We start from the raw sequence: 20506 nt of genomic DNA, 5'->3' as shown, positions 1-20506 counted from the left end.
CCGAGGTGCGGGCGGGAGGGCCCGGTCAATGTTCCCTGAGGGAATCAAAGGCACTGCGAGACGCCAGCGTGTTGTAATGGTTTAATGCGAATTCCCCTGGCTGAAATTGTACATCCTGTGTGAAACACCAGAGCACGCAGACTCCTAACTCATTCCAATCACAGTACCGGGCAGAGGAAAACGCAACAAAATAAGTGTGTGTGTGGGGGGGGGGGGGGGGGGGGGTCGGGCGGGGGGAAACCCTGCTAAATAAATACATACACCTATTCAACATCTCCTCAATGATTGGCCTGTGAAGCCCCTTTATTTGGCAACCGTGTGGGTCATTTGTTATGGATTTCAGTTAATGCATTGCGACCGTTTTACTCAAGTTGATTGGCGTTTTTTTTCTCCCTTCCGCGTGTGTGAGTATGTAGCACTGAAACAGACCTAAACAGCCCATGGAAACAGTGGGAAAAGACCTGTTGTACCTTCTGCAGGTCCACTCAAACTGTAGAGAGTGAGTTCTCTGCCAAAATGTACACAACTAAAGCTATCCTGCCTGCGTCAGTAGGTCCCATCCTAGATGAAGTGGCTCAACACCTGAAAATTAGATAGCAGAGGCTGGAGCCACACAGAACTAAGATGAATATTTTTCTAAGGACAATTCTGATGTGAATTTACTGCTTGTGAAACATTCTAGTCTGGCAGACTGAGAGAATAAAGGTGTCTAAAAAGCAGAGCAGGTATCTCACAGATAACAGAAAAAAGGTTTCTCCCTATTTGCCCCTACTATTCTAGGCAGATTTTTATACTTATTGATTCACCACAATATCTTAGCACTTTTCAACCACTCATTTCTTTCAGTCTCAACCCCACTGGAGAAGTGTCTGCAGTGGAGTGCTTTGGTTTGGAATCTCAAATAATAGAAATACTGAATAATGATTTCCTCCAAGTACCAGAAAATAGTTCTTTTATAGGGATGGCCCATTCTAGCTAGATGCAAAGAAAATTATCCAAATAATCACTGAGGCCATCAAAGACCGGTAAGGCCTCAGGATTTTTATCCCATGATTAAGAGCTCTTGAAAATCTTAACGTGGGATAGAGCTTACCTAATTCAGCAACGAAAATGCACATATTGACATGTTCTGAATTTGTCTGGTTATACACGTTCCCTTTAAACCGCAGTAATACAAGATAAGGAGGCTATTTTTTATGTCTTCAGACTAATCCCAGAGGTAAAGTATCATTAGCGGACCTTCCTTTAGCTAACAGGAAGCACCTATATTGCCACTGCTGCTGCTTTGAACTTCGAGATATGTTTCCCAAGACTGCAAAGAGGTAAGGAATCAGATGATCTTCAGGCTCTTACTACTGAGTTTCATCTGGTACAACATTAAACTGTTATGACTCTTGGAGCCAGCTCCCTGATTGTTTATGTTTGGAATAGCATCCAGAAATGATTTTGTAATGTCCAGTCCTGTATATGCTGTAGATAGAAAAGGGCTTCCAGCTACTTGGAGAGAGAGAGCTTGTGACTTGCCTCCAAAAAGCTGGATTTCCAGTCCAAGAAAGCATTTCTGTAAAACTAACCAAGCAGTGAAGGTTCAAGTAAATCGCATTTCCAAGAAACAGCGGATGAGGAGCAGAATCAGAAATGAAGGCACAAAATCTCCTTCCAATTCTACAGCAACATTCCTAGATATTACCTGCAGTATCAGAAAGGGAGATCTTCCAGTAGTGGAGTCTTAAAATATCATTAAAAAACAATATCCACATAGCTTTGATCGATGCCTTAGAGACTCTCAGCAGCATTCCCTGTTTCCACTCAAAGTCAGCAGTGAGCAGGGCCAGGGAAAGGTCTTTCCTTGGAAGCATGGCTCTAGGGGTCAAGAAAGGACACTGCGATATAACGGGTTCCTTTGGTGGTTGGAAGACCTTCATGATAGTGGGTCAGGCGTCCTGGATGCATAAGGGTCCACCCTTTCCGTGGAGCTCGAATTGAGCAGTTGTAGCGCAGGAACCGGCAGCCTCCTCCCTGAGAGAAACAGACCAAGAAACACATCAGCTTGGTACAAGCACCTCAGGGAATGGGTCTCTTGCCTTCTCTTGGCAGCCCTTCTAAAAGTGTGAGAAAGTGGTTGGGGAATCTAATGGTTCTAATGTTCTCAAAAATCTTCTAACCTAACCCAGTCGTTGATTGCGATCTTTAGTGTGGAGAAGCCAGATATGGATAAGGAAAGGGTTTTCAGCTGCCTGGACTGCCCGAGAGCCTGTACTTCATTCCTGACGCACTGGCAAACACTTACCTCGTAGTCTATTCCAACTCGGTTCAGAGCAATGTTAATGGTAAAGGTGGAAGCGTCGTGATGGGGCATTAGAGAGGGCTGCTCATCGGGTTTGTAGCGGACTACAAAGGCTAGCTCAAACTGAGTCTGCAGGAGAGAAGAACACAGTGCACATCTGTTACAGGGCTATAGCAGTCCATGGCTACTGAGCTGCAGGACAGGGTGCCATTTTTAAATTGCATCTCACTGATAAGAGAGAAAGACAACAATAAGGCAGGAGAAAGTTATTGGGAAATTGTGTATTTCCTGATACATATACTCAAGTCACAGTCCAGGATCAGTTCTCCATACTGGGAAACAGTATCCATATTGCTAAAGGATTCTAGTAGTATTTTCACACAGTTGTGATTGTAGCAGATGCTGTGCTGACTGTGCGTTTCCATGCCAAGGTATACCTACCTTGGTATAGTATCCTGGGTACAGTTTCTCAGTGATGGGTGCAATATAGTCCAGAAGAAACTTATACCATTCTCTTTCAAAGCCTATTTGGTTCATGTGGATATCAATAGTTGGGACATTTTCATAGCCTCCTTGTATTCTACTGTCCTGAAAATGAATCATGAAAATACCCATGAGGATGAGCACCTTGAACTTCCAAGAATGAAAAGCACTTGTTTCTGGTAATTACCGATACATACGAGCTTTATTTATCAGGATTTTCAGGATGGAAACCTTATGTCAAACAACAAATAAACCCCAAGGTAAACAACATTACCATCAAAAGGGCAGATAGCTTCAGCAGATAGTAAAGGACTCGGAAAAATTAATTTACATTTAAGAACATGGGCAAAATCATGGAGTAAATCAGGAGAAGAATTAGGGGTATTGCATCCAGTTTCCTGGTTTAACATCAGGGCCTAATGCCTTTCTAGAGGAGGCACTACTGTCACCAAGTATACATGGAAAATGGTGTCACCTAGAAATCAAACAGCTCCTGCTTTTTCTTACCGTATTGTCACCTGTGGACCACTTGCCATAATGTTCCATTTCTTCCACCAGCTCATCACAGGCAGTGTCAGTGAATATAGGGAACCAGTAAACATCTGGGCAGGGCTGCAGAATGTGGACAGGTGAGAACAGCAGAAACAAGGACAGGTGCTTGAGGCAAAAGGAATGAGACTAAACCGACTGTAGATAGGGTCAGATTAAGTGGAAAGTAACTAAAATATCAAGGATAGAAGTTTGTCTTCTGATGTGTGTGCCCTACTTCCAGTTAGGAGAGCTAGAGATGTACTTCTAGAATGACAATTTTGCTCTAAAAATACTTTCAAGGTCATATGTCCTCTGGATTTGAAAGACTACAAGGTCATGCTGAACTGCTTGTTCCTGAGAATGACAACAGTGATAACACAAGTGTTATCCTGATGCTTATCTCCCATTTTGATGGATTAGAGCAATGTTTTCTTACCATTTCTACCAATTTCCCTTTCAGAGCTGCTGTATAGTTTTCATGGATGTACTTTTCTCTCCAGTCCTGCAATTAAAAGATAAGCAAACCAGTCATTTCTGCAGGGTCTAGTTAGAGATGCAATGAAAAGCAAGGGTACAGCAGTATTTCACACGTTTTGAAAATCCAAATGTTATGAATCACACAGCCTCTCTTTATATTCTGTGACTAAATTCCTGATCCCAGCTGAGAGATATTGTTTAATGAAGCCTGGACCTTCTTTATTGGTGAAATTGGTCATCAAATCTTCACATCCCACATAGCCTGCTAAGCCTGCAAAGCATGTAGGTTATCTCACCTCAGGGTTGCTGAATATTTGCCAGAGATCATTGTGGAGGTGATTTGTTTGATAATTCTCCAGGGACAGTATGTGTCCAAACTGATGTCGATTCGTCAAGTACATAAAGACTCCCTGCAGGACAGAAAGAAATGATCAAGCTTTGTTTCCAGGCCTCATATTTCTGTGAGAATCTGTGAAATAAAAGCACTAGACAGCTTTCCAGTGATGATGGCTCTGCCCAAATGGTTCATCTATTCATTCTTTCTCCTGTGGGCTTTTACTTTAATTTCTACCCTGGATATAAGAAATTTTGAAAAGTTATAGCAAGAGCCAGTAATTCTGTGCCTATCATCAGCCGAGGCTGGAAACAGAACAGAGCAGCTACTGTAAGATTAGGTTCTTCCTTCCTACCCAGTTGTACCCTTTTAGAACAGCTCTGAATAGGCCGAAGAACAAATACGTTATTTGCATTTATCGGTCCCTGGCTCTAGGTGGTTTCACAGCAAGACAGAAATCCTACACTGTTCCAAGCCTGCACAGGACTGAGTAATGCCAATTCATCCTGCCCAATACTCCGACAGAGCTGAATGCCTTGAAACCACTTAATCTTGTCACCTCCACACTGGCATGCAGTTCTCCCCTGCCAGCCTCCCTCTGCTCAACTGACCTGATTCCGTACGTTGTGGCAGAAAGCCATGTCAGCATCCAGCTTGCCACTGTGGAAGAGATCTCCCTGGTCAAGCTCCGATCGCAGAGTGCTAGCTTTAACCATGTAAACGCTGCTGATGTAGGGAACATTCCAAAGCCCACTGAAACACAGGAGTAGGAGAGTAAGACTTGAAATAACAGTAGTACAGAAAATGCTAGACTTGATGGGATGGCAGGCGGCACTGCTCTATCAGCCAGGTTGGCCTTAAATGAGCCAACTCAGAACAGTAAGGAGAAACCATACCAGCAGGAATTGTCATTCCAGGAAAAATCATTTATATTGTCCAGAGACTTTAAGGAGTACAAATGCCAGGGCACTGTGAAAGCAATTAATTGATACTGTGTATTTCTGCTAGGGACACAGTTAATGGCTTGAATCTCTTCCCAGAGAGATCAGCATATTTTTTTCTAATGATTTAAAAAAAATGAACCAGCCAAAAGGGCATAAGCTGATTTCCAGCATTTATTGCCCCCCGCAAAAGGCCACTCACGAATATGAATAAACCAACAATTATATTTTGTAAGTATTCCATTCCATGATCTCCTGGTGTTTTATGAAGATGATCTGATAATGATTATACAGCTCTTTATGGGATTTTACAGATCACACTAACTATAATTCACAGGTGGGAAAACATGACATGAGTAAGATGAAATGATTTCAGCATAGTCAGAACTCTCAACACCTTACTCTGATCACAGTAAAATCTGCCTGAAGTGCATTACGGTCTCTGCTCAGGGAAGAACACAGAGCAGCTTCCAACCAGGAGAACAGACTTATTTTCCTTTTCTATACCCAAAGACAACTGCATTCTCTGGTTCTTTGACATTAGCTGGTTTGATGATAATGTGCAGCAGCCCGCTTTGTATCTGAGGGATTGCATCAGTAAGAAACTCTCCCTGTATACTCACACCCTCCGCCTTTGAACAATATCCACATAATCTTCTGAGCGGGCATAGTATCCATCAGGGCTCAGCGCTCCCCAGAAATTTGACCACAACTTCTCATGACGACTTACCAGTGGGGCAATCACCAGCCTGTGAGCACAAAAGAAAAGGGATGTTACCACAGGAAGTAAAGGGAAAGATTTACAAACCAGGCAATCATAAGAGGCAGATGCTCTATTACTTGCTGCTTCCGTTAACTATGTTGAAATAAAATTCCGCACATGCAAGGGCAAATGTGGTTACAATCTCATACCTAACTGCATCCAGAAGCAGGTCTCTTAGAATCCAATTTGTTCTAGTGACTATATAAAAGCAAAACTGGGGATGATTTACATTCATTGCTTAAAAATCAGGGATTCCAACTACAGTGAAACGGGACCAAGTAAGAGGCATTTGTATAACATTCCACTCCCAACACAATCCAGCTAGTGCCTTATTCATCTCATTGATAGAAGAACTCACTATATTCCTTGTGTGAAAGATGGCCAGTAACGACTGCTTAGCCCCAAGAACTCACTTGTTCTGTTCAATGAGGATCCTTAGAGTCTCTGTGTTCTTCAGAACTACTTCAGCATCCAGGCTAAAATAATAGTCACAGTCAGGATCCTTTCTGCACAAATCCCTATAGCCAGAGAACAAGAAAAGTCACATCAAAATCCTCCTAGAACAGTTAGGCAAGGGACAGAACAGCAGGAATTCATAGAATCATAGAATGGTTTGGATTGGAAGGGACCTTAGATCATCTAGTTCCAGCCAGCCTGCCATGGGCAGGGACATCTTCCACTACACAAGGTTGAATTCTCTCATCTTGTAGTCTAAGAGTCTTCATCTGAGTGCTAGAAAAGGTAATTTAATGTAACAATCCACAGGGCTCGCTGAATAAAGCACATCAGTTTCAGGAGCCAACAGCACATGCTGAGATGTGTGTATCACATGTAGCAAACTGTTCCCCCAGCACAGACTGAGAGGGTTCCCATTTACAGGTGGCCCAATTCCAAACCTGAGCTCAAACTCACACCTCCTGATCACAGATAACAAGATATTCTGCCACTAACTCTCAGCTTTACTACACTCCTTTTCTTTGGAAATATGGGTGCATATTCTTTGTGATGTAGGACTGGGCATATAGACTATCGAGGGTGGGAGGTAGAGGGCTATTATCCTAACAGAGCAAACAACCAGTGAGAATTTGGTTTGTGAAATTGAAGGAATAAGGACTGATTTTTTCCCCAATGTATAATGGGCATGGCGAATTAACATTAGGAAAATTGAGAGTGACTGAAAGGAAAAAAAAATCCACTTGACCATGATGATCATCAGAAAAAAAAAAGACTGCCTTAGCTTGGACACAGGCTGACTCTGCTAGCCATCATGTCTGGCCTCTTCACTTACATGCCCAAGTTACGCGCCTCAGCATTCTCCATCTCATCATCTGGTCCAATCACTTTGATGGCAAGATATTCTTTGCCATGCTCCTTAACAAAAGAGTCCACCTGCATCAAGTGATGTTCCTCCTGTGCCAAAGGAAAAATAAGGAGAAACAGGTGAGATGAATTCATCCCAGGCCGCTCAGCCTCCTGTTCTTGAGAATGCCAAACCAGACAAGCAACAGCTCTTCCCACTTCCACGTCTTTACAGCTGAATGCAGCTGTTGTATAGGTGCCATTGCAGATGAGTGCTGGGATTATAAAGCCTGCAACCTTCAAGTAGACTGCCAAAGGCGATTAGAGTAGAGGAGGAGGTATACATTTTCCCAGCAGGCCATCACAGGCCCATTTTACTTACATGGTTGTGAATGAAGAGTTGGATTCGTTGCTTTGGGTAATGAAGTTTACGAAGCCGCGAGAAAAACTGGGAAAGGAATGGAGTGGGCTGCTCAATGAAAATGCCAATCAGAATCACTGGCAGTGCCTCATCCTACATTCAATGAGAAGAAAAGCAGTAGCTCATCAGACACCTAAGATCACATGGTAATTTTAACACCTGTCTTGAGAGCTTGGAATAGACATCAGCCTTACCTTAAAACCTGTTAGGCTTTGCAGACCTTCATCACACACCGTGCAGCCAGTCTCAAATGTCCATATTTGAGGAATGTAGTTTCCCAGGTAGTTCAGCTGCAGCTGCAAAAGGGAACTTGCCACGTTATATATTACAGGGCAGAGGACTATCTTTGCCTCTGTCACTCCCCAGTGTAAGATCACATTTCAACCATACTTCATTTATGTTCTCCTTGGACTAACGAATCTGTAAAACCCGACAGTCTGAGGGTCTAACTACACACTGATCTTTGAACCAGACCTACCTTGCTGCTATGGACCTGGGCCACTTATTGTGTCTCAGAGTAAATGTACACAGGGAAAGTCAGTATATGGGAAGACAGTAACCTGATACATTCAAATCTAAAGGATTACTTTGCAACAAATGCATACCAAACCTTTTTCTCAGGATGCCCCCTTACCTTGGTGGGTCCATTTCCATGAATCACCACAGGCAGAGTGTCATATAACAAGTTTCTTGCTCTCACTCGTGCGTTTTCAAACTTCAGAACCACCTCATCTGGAAATGATATTGCCATCATGTTATCAGAGGAAGGCCACTACTAAAAATTAGCAGCACAATGCCCCATTTCTACTGAACAATTGTTGAAAGACAAATGCACGGATCTGGATAATCCTTTGGAAAACAGACTAGCACAGAGCCAAGCTCCAGTCTTTCATTGTTATAATGAGCATAGGAACAAAAAAGCTACATTGCCATTTTCATTTTTTACCTGACTGAAATAAAGATGGACTGGTGCAAGACAATAAACTGAAAACAGTAGGCAGTAATATCAGGAGAGTAAGTGAATCAATTTAGCAAGGACTGGCAAAATCAATCAATCAGCTGGTCAGAAGCCTGGTATGGGTCAGCAAGTGCCCAAGGCAGTGTCTGGCTGCATCTCACCTCCTATGGCATTCCAGACACTGTTCCAAAGCGGAAAGACAAGGCAAGCCCTAGGCAGTGTTATGTGTTATTACTTGCAGTGAAGTGCCTCCCAGTTTCAATCCCTAAGGCTAATACAATCTGACATGCTTGGAGATCAAAGTGGCAAGGAGATGTAAGATGGAAAACCTGACCTGCATTCCCCCAAGTGAAAAGGGGATTGCAACGTGAACCTAGTTGGTCACAGTGGAATTGCAAATAAATCCCAGAACTCTGGCAGAGGCTTTTTGCTGGAGCTTGTTCTACAAGGACAGGATTTTCTGAAATTTAATCCCTTCAGCCACAGCAGAACTTTATTTCTGGCGTGAGCATGCCTTTGCATTCCAAGGAGAAACTGGCTTCCTTCTACCATCTCACCTAATGCTCCATTTAGGTTTTGGAAGATCCGGCTTCTATGGTCTAGACTGATGTTGATATTTTCCTTTAAGAGAACGAGATAAATAACCTTAATTAGAATACAAGCAGGCATCCATTCTTCGCATGTGAAAGACTCTGTGCTGAATAAAATAATCATTTCCACAATCTCCAAGCTCTGAAGCCTGAAACACTCCCATATCATCCTCCTTTTCACTTGAATCTGGGAAAAGTTACCATTTTCTAAAACAATTTCAACATATTATATTAGGCAAAACCATACAAATGAACATTTTAAATACTGATCTGTGTGTACCAATAATAATATTTAACATATTAATGAAGTACACTTGCAGCACAGTCACATAAAGCCCATATACAATATGCAGGAATGCCGAGATAACAAAAACATTTGCTGTCAGAACAGTTTCTTGCCATCTGTCCACAGGGCTAGTGTCACCCCAGGTAAGGGCTCAGGTACCAGTGTCGAACCAGAACATAGTAAGGGTGTAAGGCCAACTGGAGCAATCATTGCTTTTATCTCCTGCTACAAGTCACACCTGGACTAGATTGTTGTCAGACTAAAATCCAGCTCTGACTTAACAGATTTCAGTGTCCCTCCAGGCATCTATTAAGGCTGATTACTGGAAAGGACAGCAGGGTGCTAACATCCACTGTCTGAAAGCCAAGTTAGTAGAATTACTCAGCCTTTGTGTGGCACAGGGCCAGAACTGCAGATGAGAATGTTAAAGGAACTGTTCGTGTTAAAATGTCATGATCCATATTCATATTTGGGGAGGTAAAAAAGCACAACTCCTCTAATCGATCTGAAAGCACTTTCCTATTTCTAATGATTCCTCCTGACTTCTACTGTTACAGTTTCACTTCTTAATCCCCATGCATTTGTGACGTCCCTCAAGGACAGCCCCCACTGTGTAATGCAGAGCTGGGCAGACACAACAGAAGCAGTCACCCTGTGGGGTGGATGATTTGGCCATGGCAAATGGCCGTGGCTAATCTGGAATGGCAGCGATACTTCCAGGGTCCATTCCAAGCTTCTGTGTGATGTTATGTGGCATGCTGCATAGGCTAATGCAGATTTTGTCAGTCAGGATCTGGAGGTGTTTGCTGAAGGCAGTGGTAGCCTCTTTGCTCTAGCAGGGCTACTCGGTTACGCCTATGGTCCCTGTCCTGTGGCACAACAGTGGCTACGAGACTGTGAATCTTTGTTCTTTTCATCCCCTCAGATCTGCTCAGGCCTCATCTGCACTTGTACCTACAACATACTTTAGTGCTAAGTTGGATATCTTTAAGTGAGAGCTTACAGTTTCACATCCCCTGGGAGAAGGCTGGTTAGTTCTGCCACACTCAGTAGCTTTAAACATCAGCACACAGAGCTACTGGTATGTGTTACCAGTAAGACTTATTTTAAGATGCCTATCTTCCCAGTCACACTGTAAGCTAAAAGATAAAATCTGCTAATAACAGAACAAAGGTGTAGTTGCTATAATGCAAACTTTCACAAGATTAACAGTTAACAGAACATACTATTAGCATTTTCCATGTAAGAATGCCAGAGCAGTAATTCTGGGGCCAAATATATCTGATTAACTTATTTTAAAGTCAACAGGGATACTGCACAGAAAAGGCTTAACTGTGATGCTTCTCAGACAACTCTTCCTAATCCCAAAGTCTAGCTACACGTACTCTTTTTTCTGGATCCAAAAAGACATTCGTATAGAAGAGCTGGTCACTGTCATCGTCCTGTCCTTTCCACTCCTCTACAAGTTTTTTCAGGTTTGGCGCATAACCTATGAAGCCTGCAGGAATAAGGAAAAAGAGGCATTTCAACCCAGATAAACAGAAAATGTTATGTACTTCTGTATACCAATACCCTCACTTTTTGTCACACAAAGAGTCTCATTCCACCCTACTGTGCAGCAGAGATACACCAGCTTTCAGCAAAAGCATGTATAGACCACCCTTCTTAGCACGGAACTACACCAAGATTGAACAGATAACCTCAGACGCACATTCCCTAAATAACAAGGCTCACAGAAAAGAAGGGATAGGGAGGGGGTTCCTATCCTTTAGGTGTATTTCATAGCTATACCTCCTTCTGCAGGTAAAAGACAGCAGCACTGTTAGTCTTTCCTTTCCATTATGGACAGTTTTGCCCCAGGTTTCAGTTTCCACCATATTCTACAGAGATGCTTTCCACCCTTGATTCCTTGATACTTCTCCCAAAGGCCTTCTAATACAAGGACAAAGCTAAGAGTGGTTCTCAGCTGAAAGAAGGTTCTGCTTCTTACCTCCAGAACCCAGGAAGCGCTTTCCATCTCGCACCTGAGGATACTTGGCTTCCAACTTTCTGTCAGGATAGATGTAGTTCTCTGCTGAGAAGACCACCTTGCTCTTGGCTTGTTTGAACTTCTTCAACAGTTCTGTGGGGCCCGAAGCAAAGAGTACATCATAGCTAGAGTAAAAGGCAAACAAAAAAAAAGGACAGGAAGGAATGGAGTCAGAAAAATGTGTCAGCACAAAAGCTTCTAGAAACAGCTCATTTATTAGGAATCCCATTCTTTTAGTTCTGCTTCACAGTATGTCTTAATTACAGCCAATTAACGTGAAGTCCTATTCATGGAGTGGAAGATGTTGCTTTCCACTGCAGAAGATTCCACAATGTCTTGGGGTAACCTATGCCCATTTTTACTTCTACAAAGTTTTCATTGATAGCAAAACCCAAACTTCCAAGCCGCAAAACGTGCTGATCTTTTCTTCTTTACCCTGCTTTGCAACTGTGAAGCCCTGGTGTCCTCACTCATTAAGACTTATTCTGCCATTCCTTTATACCCACACTCCTTTCTAAACTAAACAAACCCATAGGTCATGCCTTGCAAATGTTCTGGCATCCTGCCACTCTCCACAGAGCTCTGCAAATCTTCATGAGGGACCTATACCGGACAATAGTCACTGGATGCAGGACACCAGCCGCTACCTCTTCAGTACTGGGTAGAACTAATTACCAAGCACCACTCCCAGAATGAGACTTGCATTTTTTCCAAGAGGATTTGCAAACTACAGACCCACTTGTGGTGAGTAAAAAGTTGTTCATTCCAGAGATGAATCATTCCCAACCTCTAAATGCACGTAGACACTCAGAGCCGCAAAAGACGATCTCCCTGCCACGAGAGGTAGAGACAATACTGGTATCCCAGCCCTGCCTGTTGCTGGGCACAGGAAAAGACATTGAGACTCCGAACCATCCTTTTCCCTCTCCATATATTTCTGGCAGACTATTTCTTGGCTCTCAGGATTGTGTTGCTGCCTGCCTCACCTTATAAAAAAATAACTCCACTAAGGAAGGCCTGCCTGGGTCCACAGAAATTGTCTGCTCATTCTCTGGAGATAGTGGCAGCCAAATTCCACCCTGGCAAAAACAGGTACAACACTATCAACTTTTGTATTATATAAGAGCTGGAATTAGCCCATTCTGGTCAGAGCTTCCCAGCTGCCACGGATGCAGCTCTGAGCAACTCTCAAACGACTGCAAAGAATTCGGGGGAAAAAACACAGATCTGTACACACCTCCCAGAAGGAATCCATTTCACAGTTAATTTCTTCTTAATAAGAATCTGTCCAAACAACTTTCTGATTCAGTTCCTGACAAATCCTTTCCAATCCATTACCTTTCTATGAAAAGGATGATCAAGTCTGCATCATCTGCATACTGCTTCAAAGCTGTCTTCAAGAGACGGACCTTCTGCCCACCTCCGGCTGGCTTCTTGTCATCTCCGCCCTTCCATTCCTCATCAAGTCCAAGTACCTAAAAGATGACAGGCAGAGGGTCTACTGAACAGATCATTTTCCCAGCAAGTCTCACATGAAAGAACCAGACCGCACAGCCTCACTACCCCTGTTAACTCCCAGTTCAAATCAAAAAGCATCCAGACAGAGAGACTATGCATATATGCCAGCCTTTGAACTGCTCTCTGGGATGGACAGTCAGAGCAACACTTAGCACAGTAACAAAGCACTTTCAGCATCAGGGACTGGAGCATCCTAATCTGTAGTGTATGTTTCAGCAATGTAATGGAAAAGTGCCATGGGACTCCCTTGAGTGGGAGTTATGGAACTCAGCTCAAGCCACCACTGGGGATGGAATAAGAAAGACTGCTGCAGAAATGCCCTCAGTCACAGTATTTTTCAGCTGACTGAATGGGCATCTCTCTTGAGATTTTTATTTAATCATTCTGTGGCCAAGCCTTATCTATTCCATGCTCTTAGGAGTGCCCATTTCAAAATTCCCTTTGACCAACCATCACTGAGGCTGCTAGTCGTCACCTGGACTTTGTAGTTGAAGAATTGTGCTGATCTTCTAAAGCGTCGGAATCCCTCAGTCTGCTTGGTGGCAACAGTAAGAACCAGCAGGTTTTCTGCATACGGGAGAAAACACAAGAGACACATCATCAGCTTGCATTGTTTTCAAAATCCGCTGTTCCACAATTAATGAAGAGGCTTTACTCACAAGACACTGAGCTGAGTTTGGGATCATTCGTCTTAAAGGTATTTGACAGATTTGATGAAGGGAAGTCATTAGGAATAAAATCCAACCCCTGGACTTTCTCAGTATCATGCTTTTAGTTGGTCATGAATCCAGCAACAGAATCCAGGAGTCCCAACTTACTCTCAGTCACTGCTGTTGAGGGACACAGGTTATGTCTGCTGCATATAACACAGACAGCTGTCCAGTTTCATTTTAAAACAGGCACGGGAGGTAGTCTAGCTGTGGAGTTACCACTTCCTACTGAGAAGCAAACAGCTTGCTTACGCCTCACCCAATTATCTCTACCCTGTACAATGTTAAGAGCTATAGGTGTTTGTCAGAAAGAAAACCAGCTTCAAATCTTACTTATTCGCTACCTGGATTTTCTTGGCAGCAACTCCTCAGAGACTCATAGAGAGAAAAAAAAGAACGCATGGACGTAGCTATTGTTTTACTGGAGGAACAAACTATTGCAGGGGACAGAACGTGGCAAAGGTGCCCAGAAATGTCAGCATTTGATTGAACAACCCAAAACTAGCTGCAGTGCAAGCAAAACCGTTCCTTTGCCTTTGTATTTGCACAGCTGGTATTAGAACTTGGTCCGGGGTTTAAAATGGGAGACTGTAGAAAGATACAATTTAATTGCCTGAGTTATAAGCTGAAAAAAGAAAATACAATTTACTGAGTGTTTTTTTTGCCCTGCTATTGAAAGCTACCATTCTCTTCTCTTCTCTTCGCTCACAGACAGTTTGAAGGAAATTAAACTTGAAGATGAAAAACAGAACTACTACAAAATGCCCACTTGGAAGTCACCCGTTTAGTGCAACTGGCTTCCTCTTCCCCAAAGAGTTGCTTTTTTGTCATTCAGCATTGACTGGGTGCAGGGAAAACCAAAATTAGTTTGAATGTTATCGTTCTCCCTCCATGGCTGCTCCAATTTTCTACTGCAATCCAGAGGTGTCTTCCAGATTTTTTCAGACATAAGCACGATGAATTTAATTCTGCCATCTCTTTCATTTACATTCTCCTAAACTGCTTTTCATTTCCAGTCCCTTAGAAATGGCAAAGCTAAATCCTGAAGTTCTCTTTCAAAAGTTTCTCTAGACTATCACTGGAATACAATTTTTATGTGGAGGCCCTGGCTTCTTCACTGTAGTGTTTAAATGCTATACTTCGTCTTCATACTTTTACTTAAATAGGAATTTGTATAGGCTCTGGCAACAGTGTTTAAATGTGAATACTGACCATCTGATTTTAACATCAGAAAATACCAGGAAAACCTGAAAGGATGTTTTCTTGGCTGGAGCAGACTTCTCTTGGAACAGTGATTTTTTTCAATGGATATACCAGATGAATCTTGCCAGTGTACCCAAGCTGATATCGTCTGACCTTACAGAGGAGGGATCTAAGAGCAAGGGTCCTAGACAGACCTGACAAAGATAGCAGAAGTCAAAAATAAGGTTAAGTTAGGAAGAAAGAGGATGCTCCCAAGGAAATCTGCATCAGAACACTGACTGGAGACACTGACAACAGCCTATATAAGGTCAGCTTTAATTGCATTGTTTGCATTTATGCAAACAGACAGACAAAGAGAGTGACAAACAAAAGAATACGAATCCTGCATAAATGCAACCTTTAAAGGCAGAATTAAGCTGTATGAAGTGCATTCAGCTCCTCCAGTTCCCTGTGCCCTGTCTAGTCAGAGGGTGCAAACAAATGAGTAAAATATGCATTTCTTTGGGGAATATGTTAAAGCCATTAATGTTTCCAGCCATATGATGGCATGCAGAAAACCATGGCAGCTTTACTAGATAGCTCTGAGCTCTTGGTTTCTGAGAAACTGGAGATCATACTGCCAAGGAAGAGGGGGGCAAATGCGGGCTTGCCAGCAAGAAGCGTAAAGATAAACATCAAATTCTGGTACCTGAAAGGAGAAGAGAAAACATATCCTAAGGACAAAAGAAAAGAGCCTGACTGCAGCATAATTATTACAGCCTGAATGCTCAGGTATCTCACATTAAATAAATCAATAAATCATTTTTTGTGCCACCACTCCAAGAAAGCAACAATCTGTTTATACGTCCTTTGATACAATTGCCAAAAGTTTGTTGGACCAGATGAGAGAGCAAAAAGCTCCAGTGGATGAACAGGAAGCGGTGTCAGATTTCTAAGGCAGTTTTCTGTGTAGGTTTGACTGTGTAGCATGTGAGCCCACTGGAGCATGGAACTGCCAGCACACAGACTTCTATCCTCCGCAGCTGAATTCCTAGTTACTGATTCCCTTCTCCTTACTGGTCTGCGGGGGTAGGACTCCAAGACGCATAAGCTCAGTTTCTGTTCTGAGAAATCTCTGCAGTAGCAAGAGTTTTCCATCCCAAGAGACATTCCTTCAGCCCAGTACTTGAAGCACTGTGCTGAGCTATGCTGCCTCCGCTCCTACTCCTTTAACCCTTTTTTCTCTTTCTCAGCGGTTTTCCTGGTGCAGCTGATAGGTATTTCCAGAAATAGAGCAGTAAGCCCCTTTAATTTCAGTATCACATAGATGGCGTGGAGGTTTTTTAAACCTCCAAAAGCAGATTTATCCTTCCCTATTTTCCAAATAACAGTTACTTTTCATATGTAGAAATAGTAGCCTATTTTGTTAAGCTGGGCTCAAAGACTCCTTGGGCCATGCTGTCAATTAGAAATGTTAGAAATACGTTTAATAATGGTATGGCTGCAAAATACAAGCACAGCGTGGCTCAGTGAAGCAAGTGCTGGACTAGCAACCAGAGGAGCTGAACTGTACTGTTAGCTCTGCTCTGCAACAAGGAGCCGGTCTTGCAATCCCTTGTCATTGACATCTGTAAAATGATAACAAAGAGCATTTAACAGCTTTGTGAAGTTCTTTGAGCACTACCAATGACAAGGATTCAATAGAGACAAAGTATTAGTTCAGGAACTTTGATATCAACATCACAGTGAAACGACTGGGTAGACTTCTGAGTTTTTACAGGGAGGTTAGTAAAAATCAGCGATGAGTTCACTAACAACAAATTTCAGAGTTATTTACTTCTGCCCTGACTCGACAGGAAAAGCACAGCTGCAGCTGCATTTTAGGACATGGAATGAATTTATCCCTAGGCTATGCTTTGGGAAATCTTATTGTGTAGCTTCCTGTTAAGTTAGTGTCCAAGAAATACCACTACTATTGTGATCAAACAGAAAAATCAAGCGCACAATTCAATGCAATTAAATTCACATTTACCAAAGTTTTTAGGTAACGACTCAATTAAAAACTGCATGTAACTATGCTTAGAGCTTCTGAAGAAATGTAAAAGAACTTATAAGGGAGAAGATAGGTATTATTCTCGTATTACTCTGGGGAAACCAAAGCACAGACAGGGCAGGGCATTTTTTCTGAGCCATGATAGAAGTGACGGGTTCAGAAAACAGTTAATTCCAATACCCGTTTCCTAAACAACATACCTGATTGTCTATTCCCAGCACCCCATTTTATATCTCTAGTGTGCTCTAAAAATTCGCTGAAAGCATAGATGATTTGGGGTGTGTAAAGCAGGATGACACCGAGACTCATTTCTTACTCGTATTTACCTAATAGTAACCCTAAATGCGGAAATGGCACTACTTTAGCAATGCCAGTATCGCTAAATAACTCCCAACAATCCTAGGGATACATGTTAACTATATTAAGTAATATACATAGTGAAGGTAATTAAAACAGAATCATTCATTGTCAAGGGAAATATTCTAGATAACAAGATGAGCTTTCTTCTTCATTGCCACTTCCCTAATGAAGACAAAGATAATTATCCAAACATCTTGGCAGAGTGACAGTGTGTGAACCTCTTTGTCAGCCTGCTTGACGTTCAATAGCTTCCCTAATCCTCTACTGTTCTACCAATTACTCTTCGCAGCATGTACCAACTGTACATGTGAGGATAAAATGATGTTGGTTTAGGAACATTTTGGATCTCAGGTAACAGCATGGCCAGGCTACGGATCAAAAGCTCTCTTTTACCTAGTTCTTGAACTGTGTAAGTTCAAAAGCAGGAAGGGCTGTCCCTGGTGGGCAGCCCAAGGGACTTCACCAGCACGAAATGTTGTCCAAAGCTCTTCTCACAGAACTGAGTGGCGTGTGCCTGTCTGGTAACTGTGGCACTCAAGAAACACGTGCAGAGAGCACCCACACCAGCCTGTGCCCTGCCTCCGAGCTCAGCAGCAGGCTCTGGATGCCAACCAGCAGCTCAGACTCTGCAGTGGGTACCGGTCCCAGGTCGGGCAATGCCTCTGAGCTGCACTGGGGAGCTAAGAGCAGTAAGAGCACCAACTGCAGAGGTGCCCCGCCATCAGCCTGGCCACCAGCTCCCCGTGCAGCCGGTCCCCCAACCAGTGCCCCGGAGCAGCCCCCCCCTCTTACCTTCCTGCTTGGAGGCACCGCCACCCTCCACCCCGAGCAGCGCCAGCACCACCCAGGGCAGCAGCACCGCCGGGGGCACCATGGAGGCGACTTCCCCGCCTGGATCCCGGTCCGGGAGCCGACACCGACCGGGGGCGCTGCCTGCGGGACGGCCCCGGGCGCTGCCCCGCTCCGCAAGGACCCGGCAGAGAGCGGCTCTAGAAAGCTCCGGGGCTGCTGGAGCCTGTGCCACGCACCAGACCCGCCCGGCGGGGACGGGCGGAGGAAGAGGGGAGGCGGCGGCTCCTCCTCCCGGGCCGCCCCGGCTCCGGCCCCCGCAAGAGGCGGGGAGGCAGCTGGCCCGGAGCCGGGAGAGGGAGCAGGAAGCGCTGGGGCCGGGGCTTGAGCAAAACAAGGGAACGTCTAACATCTGCCTTCTGCAGGCGTTCAGAGCCCGGCGGGGAGGCTCCTGTGGCTACAGCAACTTTACCTGGGGTGCGGGGCCCGGCGAGTCCTGCTGCGGGCGGGATGCTGGGCAGGGGGCTGCAGAAGAAGAACCACGCGATAAGCAAGCGCGAGCCTCTGTCGGAGCGGGGCTGACTTTCTGCTTTCTGGCCAGCTTCAGTTAGTGCCAGGCTGCATCTGCTTGACACAGTCATTACGTGGGAAAAAGGCACAAGAGAAATGGATTATGCACAGCTCTGGATACTAAATACCTTTCTCTGGATACTAAATACCCTTACTAAATACTTTCTTTTCACCCGTCCTCTCATCTCAAACTTTTCCTTCTGGAATACAAAATCTGCTGCGGTACTTTCCTGTGCTGTTTTTCTCCAGCTACACGTGCTTCTTACTGTCTTACATTTAACTCTTTGTCCTTGTGCTGGGTTTTCTTGCTCTAGTGTGACGATTCTTCTTCTAGTTTATTTTGCCTTTGACGACAAAATAAACATACTTAAAGAAATTACAGTCTTTTAATTGGTTTCAAGGTCATTTTTATATTGCAATGAATTTATGATTCAGATGCAGGGAAACATTTGAGCCTGAAGAGCAACTAATAAGGCGCTACTGCTGACACATATGTTACATGAGGCCTCAAGCAACACATTTTTTTCTACTAAAGCAAATGCCTAGAAATGACAGAGCCCTGGTTTTAGGCACTGTATTTAAATAAAACCAACTTTGCTTCCATTACTGAAAGAAACATTAAGAGATTACTTATTTTCTATCTTGTAGTGTGCGATCAATGATATTTAGTTGATATTAAATAGATGGAAAGTGACAAGTTGCGGTATATTATTGAAGCCATCACAGGAGAAGTACTGACTCAGCCACACTCAAGGTTGGTCCATGTATCAAAAAAAAAATAGAAAAGTAAGGTGTTGGGGAGAAAGCACCAATGGTAGGTGGTTTAGCAGAGGCATAAAAAGTGAAGGATGCATGCTGACAGTTGGTGAACAATGTGCATTGAGATAAAAAAGAAATGCAATGCATCGCACTGGGGCTATGGAATATGCAGCTGGAAACACACCTATGGAAACATAAGAGGATTGGGATAATATGCAAGTTTCCCTAACTAAAATGAACAGAAAGCACATGTATTATAGGATTCAAAATTTCAGAATAAACACGAGAAGGTAGGATCCTGGAAAAAAACAAGCACCTGTTAGAAGGGCCACAATGCAGCTAATATTCTCCATGTTTCATAACAGCACCCTCCCAAAGAACAACTCTTCTTGTTAATTTGTTCACTGAGAATACTCTTGATTCTTTTCAAAGAGCTCTTGTTTCCACTCCCTTCTCCCAAAGCAGGAATTCCCTCATAATTACCAGGCGAACAGAATAGTCCTCATGCTCAAATGACATACTGCAGGCAACAATCCAAGGAAATGTTAGTTGTCCCTAAGATGGTGACTTCAGGAAACTTCCTTTTTCAATGCTGCCAGTTTCACAAAATGAAAAAAAAAAAAAAAAAAAGAAATAAAACAAAAACCGAACACACTTTCACTTTAGATTTCTTCTGTACTTTGGAAGCCCTGAAAAAGCCCTTGCTAAATCTTTAGCAGCCTCTACAATTTAAGCTGGGAGCCACAGCAAAGGCGTTTAGCCCCTCATCTACAAAGCACAGACCAAGGTCTGCGACTCAGTCTAGAGTTTTAGAAACGTTAAGTTTCTCATTTTAAGGGCGTTAAATCTCTCCATTCTAAAATGAAAGCAGTTTTGCACACTAAAAATCATGAATGCATCATTGTTCATAGTGCCGTACTCAGTCTGTCCCTATGTGACAGCTTTGTTTGCGTTCTGTAGCTATGCCAACCCAGCGAGCAGATTTTTTTCCTGTTTCTATGTTTGCGCTGCTTTGTGCGCTCTGGCTGGAGTCGGCTGCCTGTCTTTTTAAACAGAGGCAGCTGCCAGTGCAGATGTGCCTGTGAGTACGTGCAACACGTGCTCCGAGCAGGGCCGTAACTTCCTAAAAACTGAGCGGAGCAGAACTTGGTTTGTAAGGCAGCCTC

The 20506-nt window shown here is 43.5% G+C and overlaps 1 protein-coding gene across 2 annotated transcripts; it reads right to left on the bottom strand.

Moving 5' to 3' along the window:
* Positions 1-66: 66 nt before the first annotated feature.
* On the bottom strand, positions 67-19861 carry PLOD1 (procollagen-lysine,2-oxoglutarate 5-dioxygenase 1). Of its 2 annotated transcripts, XM_083802980.1 has the most exons (20): positions 19824-19861; positions 18484-18638; positions 13393-13484; positions 12738-12874; positions 11361-11524; positions 10756-10868; positions 9052-9115; positions 8171-8268; positions 7731-7832; positions 7498-7629; positions 7105-7226; positions 6230-6334; positions 5677-5802; positions 4724-4865; positions 4075-4188; positions 3738-3803; positions 3278-3382; positions 2729-2875; positions 2291-2416; positions 67-2019 (listed from the first exon to the last, which is right to left on the bottom strand). In XM_083802980.1, the coding sequence occupies exons 1-20, from the start codon at positions 19844-19846 to the stop codon at positions 1864-1866; spliced, it is 2289 nt and encodes a 762-aa protein (XP_083659106.1). In that variant the 5' UTR covers positions 19847-19861; the 3' UTR covers positions 67-1863. The 2 variants fall into 2 exon arrangements, with proteins under 2 accessions (XP_083659106.1, XP_083659105.1); XM_083802979.1 differs by lacking the exons at positions 18484-18638; positions 19824-19861 and adding an exon at positions 18015-18333.
* Between the last annotated feature and the right edge of the window lie 645 nt (positions 19862-20506).

Source organism: Anser anser (genome assembly GCF_964211835.1).
Source record: "Anser anser genome assembly, chromosome: 17".
NCBI lineage: Eukaryota > Metazoa > Chordata > Aves > Anseriformes > Anatidae > Anser > Anser anser.
Note: the sequence above shows the minus strand (reverse complement) of the source record. Positions and strands in the feature narration are given on the sequence as shown.